Genomic DNA, 10,131 nt, shown 5'->3' with positions numbered 1-10,131 from the left:
CGCCATAGAAACAGGAAGTTCAGACATGAGTCAAGCTTCCCTTGTAGCTCAGGCATGATCATGTGACACAGGCTCAGGCAATTAGATGCAGCCACCTTGGACCCTGGGAACTAAGGAGGCAAAAAAGCAGGTACTATAGAGAACTGACTCAGTTGCTAGTCGCAGTAACAGTGCCGCTCCCAGGGACAGCCAACCAGCAGCTGAGATTTCTGCAGTGGTTGCCATGGTGTCCTCAAGAGCCACCACGTGTCTTTGTATTTTTTGGCTGTGATTCTGATCGGGAAACCATCTTTTCCTTTGCTGTGGCTTGCACTAAAAATCCTGAGTGATGGGAGAGAGTAGAGCTTAGATATTGCACTAAGGAAAGACTCCTTTCAGATGGTAATATTTGAGGCTTCCCTGGTGGCGCAGTGGTTGAGAGTCCGCCTGCTGATGCCGGGGACACGGGTTCGTGCCCCGGTCTGGGAAAATCCCACGTGCCACGGAGCAGCTGCGCCCGTGAGCCGTGGCCGCTGAGCCTGCGCGTCCGGAGCCTGTGCTCCGCAAAAGATGGTAATATTTAAGCTGGGTTCTGAAGACTGGAAAAGAGCCAGCCATGGGAAGGAGGTGAAAAGGAGTATACTACACAGAAGGAACAGGAAATCTAAAGCTTTGAAGTGGGAAAGACCTTAGCATGTCCTCAGAGCTGGAAGAAGGCCCGTGTTCCTGGAGGGTAAGAAGCAACAGTGAGGGGCTGGCTAGATGAGGTCGGTTTTCTCAAAGAGCCAGGATTCCAAGCCACCTCTGCCTGGCTCCAAAGCAGAGTCCATCCAACCCTTCCCTGTAGCCTTTCCCCTCCCCCACTTTTGGAACTCTGCCTGCGCTGTTGCCACGGTCGTCATAGTGATGGGTCCTCTGCTTCACTCACTCTTCAGGCCAGGAAGGAGTTGCGTGTCGTTGGGGGTCCCTGCCTCTCCTGGAGAGGACCTCGGGCCAGGCGAGGAGCCCAAACAGGGACCATGCCCGTGTTGATACCCCCGGTTGAGCACAGCCAGGACACGCGTGTTGGGCCTCCAGCATGGCGCGAGGCGACCAAGGCCTTGACACAGAAGGCGCACCAGCTGACCGACCGCTGTGGGCGAGAGGCGGTGACCATGTGGCAACCCAAGGACAGCGTGCGGGACCCACACATGGCGCGCCACCTCGGCCGGGCCGCCTACATCCTGCCCTGGCGCTTCCGCGTGGAGATGCTCAAAGGTGGCAGCACCATGGAGAAGCCACCGCCGGGTGAGGGCGTTACGTTGTGGAAGGGCAAGATGAAGCCGCCTGCCTGGCATGCGCGCCTGCCGCTGCCCATGCACCGCGACGCGCGGGCCCTGCAGACGGCCGAGGTGGTGCACGCGCACGCTCGTGGGGCGCGCCTCACTGCCGCCCGCCTCAGCCGCGCCCAGCACCAGATCAATGGGCAGCTGCGGTTGCTGCAGCGCCAGCGGGAGGCTACCGACCACAGGCTCAGCGAAGTGCGCAAGGCCCTGCTTATTAACCAGCAGAGCGTCAAGCTGCGGGGCTACCGGCCCAAGTCTGAGAAGGTGGGACCACCATTCCCCCCAGCTCAGTCGCAAAGACTGAGGCCTCCGCTCCCAGATGCTCTCAGCCTGGGCAAAACCCACCCTATAGAGAGAACTCTCCAACCCGGCCCAGCTCCATTGAGTGAGACCACAAGAAAATACCCCCAAGATGGGGTGCCTTTGTTCCCAGCGCCAGAGGCGGAGATCCACCCAAAGAGATGAGATTCTCAGGCCCCTTGCCCCAGAGGGGGAATCTATCCCAGTCTCCCAGCCAGGGAGAGGTGGGACCCTTGAGTCAGACTAGATGAAATCCTTCCCAAAGAGTAAAATCTACAACCCCCAGCCCAGACATGAAATCACTCACCCAGTCCCTAGGCGCAGAGGGTGAGACCCTCCCACAGGCATGAGACCCTCAGTGCCCCAATCCCACTGAAAACACACACAAAGCCCCCAGCTGAGCAGAGTGGGTGATGTCCTGGTCCCAACCCAGACGAAACTCTCCTCAAAATGCTTATTTTTAAAACCCTAACCAAAGTCCCCCACCAGCCTCAGCGAGTGAGAACCCCTCCCGGGGCCTCACCCAGGCGGAAAGGAGCAGATTTTGCGTAAAGATTGAGACCCTTGGACTCCCAGCCCCTGCACCTGAGACTTAAGCCCCTAGCCAGGGGGAAAGGGTGAGACCCCTAGTCCCAGCCCTGGTGAAATCCTCCCCCTAAAGTGAAACCCCAGACCACCACCCCAAAAGGGGAGACTATTCCAGCCTCCCTGGGGAGAGATGAGACCCCACCCACAGGGTGGGATTCCTAGTCCCAGCCCCCAGATCCAGATAGTAAGACCTCAAGAAGGCAAACCTATGATGAGACTCCTCCACTTCTAGCCGGGGAGAGAAGATAAGACCATCACCAAGGAAGGGGGACCCTCAGCCCCAGAAAGTGGTGATAACCTTTCCCCAGGTTAAGTCACTTCCATCCCAGCTCACTGGGCTCCTACCTATAAAAAGGGAGAAGCCCCCAGCCCCGCTCTCTAGAAGGTAAGACCTACCCCAAGTGAGAGCCCCCTAAAAGGTAAAGCCTTCTCAGAGAGTGAGATCCCCAAAAGGCGAGAGTGCCCCCAACTCCATTCCCCAAAGCCAGAGTTTATGAGGTTGGCAAACCCTCTACTACTCTGGAAGGAGAACTCTCCCTCCAGCCCTCTCCCAAAGGTGTGAAAGATTCTCTCCTTGTTTTCCAGATCCCTGACAAAGCTGACAGTATGCTTACCTGGGAGAAAGAGGAACTAAAGAAGATGAAGAGGAAGATGGAGGAAGATATGGAAAAATCAGAGGCCCTGCTCAAGGTTGGGAATACCTGGGGCCACTTTAAGGGAGCTGGAGGGGGACCCTTGGCCACCTAATGGGCAAACTGCTCTAACCTTGGGGACTGTAGCAACAGCAAATCCCTCAACCCACACACCCGCCCCACCCTGACCTGACATTCACTGTATTTCCACTTTATGAAAGGGAAAGACTGGAGCTCTGAGAGATGGAGTTGGGCCTCAACATAGCAATGAACATCCCCCTCTGTGCCAAGCCCTGTGCAGTCATTAAGTCTTTAAAATCCTCCTGTGAAATAGAACTATGATCTCCTCTTTAGAGATGGGGAAACTGAGGCTCAGAAAGACATGGCCTCACCCAAGGCATGGAGCTAGCCAGTGGTAGGGCTGTGGTTTCAGCTCAGGTGTCTTTTTTTTTCCCAGCTTTAGCAAGATACAATTAACAAATTTAAATTGTGTATATATTTAAATGTACAAATTGAGGATTTGATATACGTGTACACTGTGAAATAATCACCATAATCACCTCGTGTGTGTGGTGAGGACACTTAGCAAATTTCGATTATGAAAGACACTATTGCTAACTATAGTTACATTAGATCCCCAGCACTTAATCATGTTGCATAACTGAAACTTTGTACAACTGGACCAACATCTCCCCATTTCTCTCTCCCCTCGGCCCCTGCCAACCACCATTCTACTTTCTCCCTCTCTGAATGTGACTATTTTCGATTCCACATATAAGCGAGACCTTTCTGCATCTGGCTTATTTCACGTAGCATAATATCCTCCAGGCTCATCCATGATGTCACAAATGGCAAGATTTCCTTCTTTTTTAAGACTGAATAATATTTCATTATATATTATTATATACTATACTATATTGATATCTACATAATTTATTAATTATTAATATATTATTATTGCTATATATTATTAGTATAGTAATAGTATTAATATAATATAGTAATATTGTTATTACTGGTAATTACTACTATTATTATATTACTGTATTATATATTATATATTATCACATTTTCTTTATCCATTCATCTGTCAACAGACATTTAGATTGTTTCTGTGTCTTGACTGTTGTAAATCATGCTGAAATGTACATGGGAGCTGTTTCTCTTCGAGGTCCTGATTTCCTTTGGATATGTACCCAGAAGTGGGAGAACTTCCTCATGATTTAACTCAGACGTCTTGAGCTCTTTACACTGTACTATGTGCTTGTCTCTGTCAGCTCCAGCCAGGGATGGTCTCTCACTGAATCCTTCACTCTTGCAACAAGGATTTCCTCATGAGATCACTAATGGAGATGGGAGAGTACTTATGTTTCATGGAGCCTGTGTGTACTTTTGACTCTTCCATTTGACAAATATTAATCCAGTAACCTGGTGTCCCAACCACCGTGCCTGGCACTGGGGACAAAGTTGTGAACAGTACAGAACTGGCCTTGCCCTCAAGGAGTTCATATTATAGGGGCATTCAAAGAAGGGAGCGGCCAGGGTTGGGAGAGCGGAGTTGGGGGAAAGGACTTAGGAGCTGGTGCACCTACTGTCCGTGGTGCTGAACCTTAATTGCACTCAACCTACGGCACCCCCAGGCCGCTGTCATGTTCCTTTAAAGCTGGTGATCCTGAAAAATCCTTCAAGGAAGTCTGAAACAGACAAGGGAGAAGACCCTGTGGCCCCCTTAGGGAAGGGCTTGCAAGAGAAAAAGGGAAATCGGGAGTTGGGAAAAGACAGACAGATACAAACCCAGGAGAAAAATGCTCACACCAAATAGACGTGTTTCAACTTAAAATCATGAACTCAGATCTCAAACTGACACTCAGAGCTTTCCCAGAGATCTCACCATGTGTCTCTAGAAGGCTTGCTGTCCCACTGTGCAAGTTATTTCATACCTTCTCTTCCTTCAGATCTCTCCAACTCCCTGCTCTTTCTTCATTCTCAATGAATGACCCCAATGCATGGAAACCGCTGAAGAAAACTTCGTTCATTTTTCCTGTGCCAGTCCTATAATTCTATCTACCTGCCACACCTACCTTCTCCCCTTCTACTGCATCATCAATATTTTTTTCTTTATTGGATCATTCTCACCAGTGAACAAATGGGGGGTTATCCTTTAATGGATACAGATCTATCTGGGATGGTGAAAAGTTCTGAAAATGGACAGTGGGGATGGTTGCATATTGTGAATATACTTAACGCCACTGAACTGTACACTTAAAATGGTTTCCTTGGCAAATTTCTATGTCTATTTTACCACAATAAAAAAAACCTCTTTTGATCCCATGCACCCTTTCAGATAATCCCCATTTCTCTGATTCACTCACTATCCAATCTTATCTGCACATGCTGACCCTCTCACTTCCTTTGGTCAGGAACCGGATCATTTTCCCCACTGTATCCCTGCCACCTGGCACACTGCCCAGCATACAGGAAGGGCTTAATGAATATTTGAATTCATTAATGAATGAAAGACTTTTAAAATCCATTTTTTTACCTAAATGGATGAATCTCAATGATATGATATTCAGCAAAAGAAGCTGGACATTAAAAGTACACACTGTAGGGCTTCCCTGGTGGCGTGGTGGTTGGGAGTCTGCCTGCCGATGCAGGGGGCACGGGTTCGTGCCCCGGTCCGGGAGGATCCCACATGCCGTGGAGTGGCTGGGCCCGTGAGCCATGGCCGCTGAGCCTGCGTGTCCGGAGCCTGGGCTCTGCAAAGGGAGGGGCCCCAACAGTGAGAGGCCCGTGTACCGCAAAAAAAAAAAAAAAAAAAAAAGGACACACTGTATGATTCCATTTATATGAAGTTCTAAATTTCAAAAGCTTTTTCTTAAAGAGTCAGGTAGTAAATTGTTTAAGCTTTGTGTGCAATACAGTTTCTGTCACAATTACAGATGGTCCTCAACTTACAATGATTCAACTTATGGTGGTGCAAAAGTGATACACATTCAGTAGAAACTGTAATTCAAATTTTGAATTTTTATCTTTTCCCCGGCTAGCAATATGCAGTACAATCCTCTCTCATGATGCTGGGCAGCAGCAGTGAGCCACAGCTCCCAGTCAACCACTGGGTAAATAACTGACACCCTTATAGCCATTCTGTACCCAGACAACCGTTCTGTTTTTCACTTTCAGTACATTATTCGATAAATTACATGCAATATTCAATGGATACACTTATAGCCATTCTGTGCCCATACAACCATTCTTTTTTCATTTTCAGTACAGTATTCAATAAATAACATGAAATAGTCAACACTTTGTTATAAAATAGGCCTTGTGTTAGATGATTTTGCCCAACTGTAGACTAATGTAAGTGTTCTGAGTACGTTTAAGGTAGGTTAGGCTAAGCTATGATGTTTGGTAAGTTAAGTGTATTAAATGCATTTCAACATACTATTTTCAACTTACAGTGGGTTTACTGGGATGTAACCCCGTCGTAACTCGAGAAAGATCTATACTTAATTTGGCCAGTGGAGCACAGAAACAGCCAGAAACAATATGTACATGAATGAGCACGGCCATGTTCCAATGAAGTTTTATTTACAAAACCGGATGGCCAGTCCAAAGTTTGTAGTTTCCTGAGCCCTTCACTAATCTACTAGGCACCTTAGTGGGAAAGAGGTACAGGGCATCAAGGAAATTTCTGAGGTGATGGAAATATTTTACATTTTGATGAATGTGGTGTTTATATGGATATATATATGAAGTCTTCTGGGTTTTTTTGTTTTTGTTTTTGTTTTTGTGGTACACGGGCCTCTCGCTGTTATGGCCTCTCCCGTTGCGGAGCACAGGGTCCAGACGCACAGGCTCAGCGGCCATGGCTCACGGCCCCAGCCACTCCGCGGCATGTGGGATCCTCCCGGACCGGGGCACGAACCCGTGTCCCCTGCATCGGCAGGCGGACTCTCAACCACTGCGCCACCAGGGAAGCCCCAAGTCTTCTGTTTTAATATGACTTTCAAATAATCACAAATATCTAAGGAATGCAATATATTTTATAATAGTGGCAGTAGGATTTGGGTAGGGATGGGGGTCCAGATGCAGTAGAGCCTGGAAAGAGGAACTCTGAAGACAGCTGAGGGTGCTTCATACTGAATAGAAAAGAGGAAGGGAGACCTGGAGACTAGGGATGGGGGTGGGATAAGCCCTGAATGCAATTGAGGAGAAGGGATGGCACAAGAAGACCAAAGTGTAGGTACAGCTAAAAACCGCTCCACTTCACAGATGGGGAAATTGATGGGGGAGGGACTTTCTCAGGTTCCCAGAGCAGAGCCAGGCACAGGACCCAAGCAACTAATACTGGGAACAGGAAAGCTGCCACCAGCCCCTACTGTTCCTTACTCCCCACCCGGGGACCACTGAAGGCTTCTGGACAGAGGCTGAGAGTACTGCGCATCTGAGCTTCCACTTGAAAATGGGTTGCTCCTTTCCGGCTGCAACAAGAACTGGAGAAAGTCAATTTGGAGGCAAAACACTTTGCAGCCACTAGCTGAGAGATCGCGAGTCACTTCCCCCAATCTCCCAGCTTACAACTGACCTCTGCCTCTCTCTCCTTCCTCACTCCCAGACCCTGGCCTCCTGCCGCGACACTCTGGTCTTCTGCTGTAAGGAGAGGCTCCAAGCTGCGGAGCTAATGAACCAGCCGCTGGACAAGATTCTGGAGCAGGCCGGCCGCCACTCTTGGGTGAACCTCTTCCGAGTTCCCACCCCGCGCACTCAGGGCCTGAAAACCCCTCCTCCAGACCCTGTGGGCACCTATACCCCAGGTAAAACTCCACAGAAAGGAGTCCACTATAGTGGGTTTCCTCAGTACTCACCTCTCTCCCACTTCTCGGCTGCCGCCTTCCCCGGGTAACGGCCCCCCTCGACCAAGAGAGAGGGGTGCCAGTCTCCAGCAGAGCACACGTTCTTGATTAGCTCTTTCCCCTGTGCACTACTGCTTCCCACACTCCGACTCGTTCAGTCACTCCCTGATGCTACTCATACGAACCCCGCTATTGGCCCCTCCCCTGGACTTTCTCCCAGTCCATCAGTAAAGCCCCCTTGCCCAGGGCCCACCACCACCTGAGAATAGAGAGGGGGATGCAGAAAGCCAGGGTTGGGAAAAGGAGACCCTGACACCCCACACGCATCCCTCCTCCCCACTCCGTCAGAGTGCGCCACGGCGCTGTACGAAGCCAAGCGACTGTTAATGGAGTCCAAGGACACTTTGCTAGATATGGCAAAGAACGAGGAGGACATCCGAGAACAGCTACAGCAGATCAGCGACCACGTGTGCGCCTCGCTAGCGCAGAAAATGCGCGAGACCTTGGAGCTGAAGGTGGGCCCCGCCGGCGCTGCTCTGAGTTGGCGGCTGGAGGCTAGGATGCTATAGCACCGAGAAGGGAGAAGGGGGACGCAGGAGGAGAGGGGACAGGAGGCCGATGTGATTCTCCCTGTGCTCCCACCCACCCAGGATAGACTGAACATGACCTTAGGACTAATGAGGGCAACTATCCACCGGTGCACGAAATTCAACCAGGAGATGTGCGTCACCCGCGGCCTCGTCAAGGTACGGTTTGGGAAAAGGGTCTGCGGGGATGCGGCCAGGGGCGTCAGGTTGGCTGGGCCTCACGGCTCTACACACCACACTCCGCCAGGGTCCTCTGTCAAAAAGTCACCTGGAGACTCGAGAGAAACTGGACAGACCTCTGGTTCGCATGTATCAGAGACACGTGGGCACCCAACTCCCGGAGGCCACGCGCCTCGCCCAGGTAAGCCCCTGTCCATCCCGCTTCCGCGTCTGCGCTCCCTCTCCAGGCGCAGCCCTGCCCTGGTAAGACTCGTTTCTCAAGCACACTTAGCCCAGGTAAGACCCCCTCACTCAGGTCTGTGAGTCCTTCAACTCCTTGACCGGAAGGATGCTCTTCAATACCCACACCTGTCTCAAATAAGTTCCCTCAACCTCTGCTCCACCTCTATCCAAGGTCCGGTCCTCCCCGCAGCTGCAGGTGCATCCCCTCCTTCATACCCGCCCTGTCACAGGTTCTTTTCCAAGTACATTCTGGCCCAGGTGTGTAACTCCCAACCCCATTCGAGGCTCGCCCCTCCTGGCTGTGCTCCTTCCCAGGCGAGGCCCTTTCACACACACACCTGACTCAGATGTGCCCCCATCTGAGGCCCCTCCCCTCTTCAGCTGTTGTCCTTTCACACGCACACCTGGCCCAGATGTGTCCTCGCATCCCAGATAGCGCCTCGCTGGGGCTCACCTGTTTCTCAACACGGCCCCTCCCCGTCTCCAGGGCACTGACAAACTGCAGCGCCGCATCGCGCATGTGGAAGAGAACCTGAAAGAGCTGCTCTCCATGCGCAAGAACGTCGCCTGGAGCTTCAACTGCAAGAAGATCGGGCAGGACGTGGACTACAACGTGGTGCGCTTGCGCCTCCGCCAGCGGCACCCCCACGTGTTCTATGAGCAGGCACAGCGCCTGGTCAACGACTGGGACCCACGCACGCCACCACGCGCGGAGTCCAGCGTCGCCCGCAAGTGACAGGCGCACCGTAGCCCCAGTCGGCCCCAGCCCAGCGGCCCTCCTTCTCTCCTGACCCAACCTCTCTCCGAGCTCCCTCTAGCAGAATTATAATTTAAAATAACCTAATAATTACCACTTATTAGGCACCTACTGGTCACTTACCCTATAACACTTTATAGGTCGTGTATCCTGGAAGTTAATAGAATGGATTTGGCCACCCTATTTCCAGGGCTCAAATCCTGGCTCCCCGGTTTCAGATTGTGTGGCCTTAGGCAAGTCACTGTTGCTCTCTGGCCTCAGTGTCTCCAACCTGTAAAATGTGGAATTGCAGCATTCACCTCGAAGCCTTGTCTTAAGGATAGAGGAGTTCATACATTTAAGACCTATAGAATAGTGGCTGCACATACAATATCTTCAACTGCAGGTGAATTGTTCTTCCCATTTTACAGTTAAGGAAGGTGAAGCACAGTGAGGTTAAGCAGATGCCCAAGGTCATGCAGCTAGTAAGGAGAAGAGATGGAATTTTAGTACCGAACTCTACAGCCTGCTCTCTAAGCAGACCTCGGATTCTGCCTTTATTGACAAAACACACACACACACAGGGATGAGGCTTCCCGTGGAGCTCTCTCTAGTGGAGGTTGTTTATATTCCCAGATCCCAAGCAACTCCAGTGCAGAGGTGGAATTGAGCCCTCCCTGCTTCCCATTGCCCTTTTCTCCATTTACCCGGGGGAGGGGTTACTTC

General features: G+C 51.0%; 1 protein-coding gene across 1 annotated transcript; it reads left to right on the top strand.

The window, feature by feature from the left end:
• The first annotated feature begins 885 nt into the window (after positions 1 to 885).
• On the top strand, positions 886 to 9,505 carry CCDC105 (coiled-coil domain containing 105). The gene is made up of 7 exons (XM_004277633.2): positions 886 to 1,568; positions 2,778 to 2,882; positions 7,443 to 7,641; positions 8,029 to 8,195; positions 8,331 to 8,426; positions 8,515 to 8,628; positions 9,157 to 9,505. Exons 1-7 carry the CDS (start codon positions 999 to 1,001, stop codon positions 9,403 to 9,405), a joined length of 1,500 nt encoding a protein of 499 aa, XP_004277681.2. The 5' UTR covers positions 886 to 998; the 3' UTR covers positions 9,406 to 9,505.
• The last annotated feature ends 626 nt before the right edge of the window (positions 9,506 to 10,131 follow it).

The sequence above is a fragment of the Orcinus orca genome, chromosome 3 (genome assembly GCF_937001465.1).
Source record: "Orcinus orca chromosome 3, mOrcOrc1.1, whole genome shotgun sequence".
In the NCBI taxonomy this organism is placed as follows: domain Eukaryota; kingdom Metazoa; phylum Chordata; class Mammalia; order Artiodactyla; family Delphinidae; genus Orcinus; species Orcinus orca.
The sequence above is the reverse complement of the archived record's forward strand: the minus strand, read 5'-3'. Positions and strand labels throughout refer to the sequence as shown.

Bases quoted from the DNA above. Each gene is read 5' to 3' on its own strand.
- CCDC105 (XM_004277633.2), top strand. From the start codon at position 999: ATGCCCGTGTTGATACCCCCGGTTGAGCACAGCCAGGACACGCGTGTT. The intron at 2,883-7,442 runs GTTGGGAATACC...CCTCACTCCCAG, and splicing joins AATCAGAGGCCCTGCTCAAG to ACCCTGGCCTCCTGCCGCGA. The intron at 8,427-8,514 runs GTACGGTTTGGG...ACACTCCGCCAG, and splicing joins TCACCCGCGGCCTCGTCAAG to GGTCCTCTGTCAAAAAGTCA.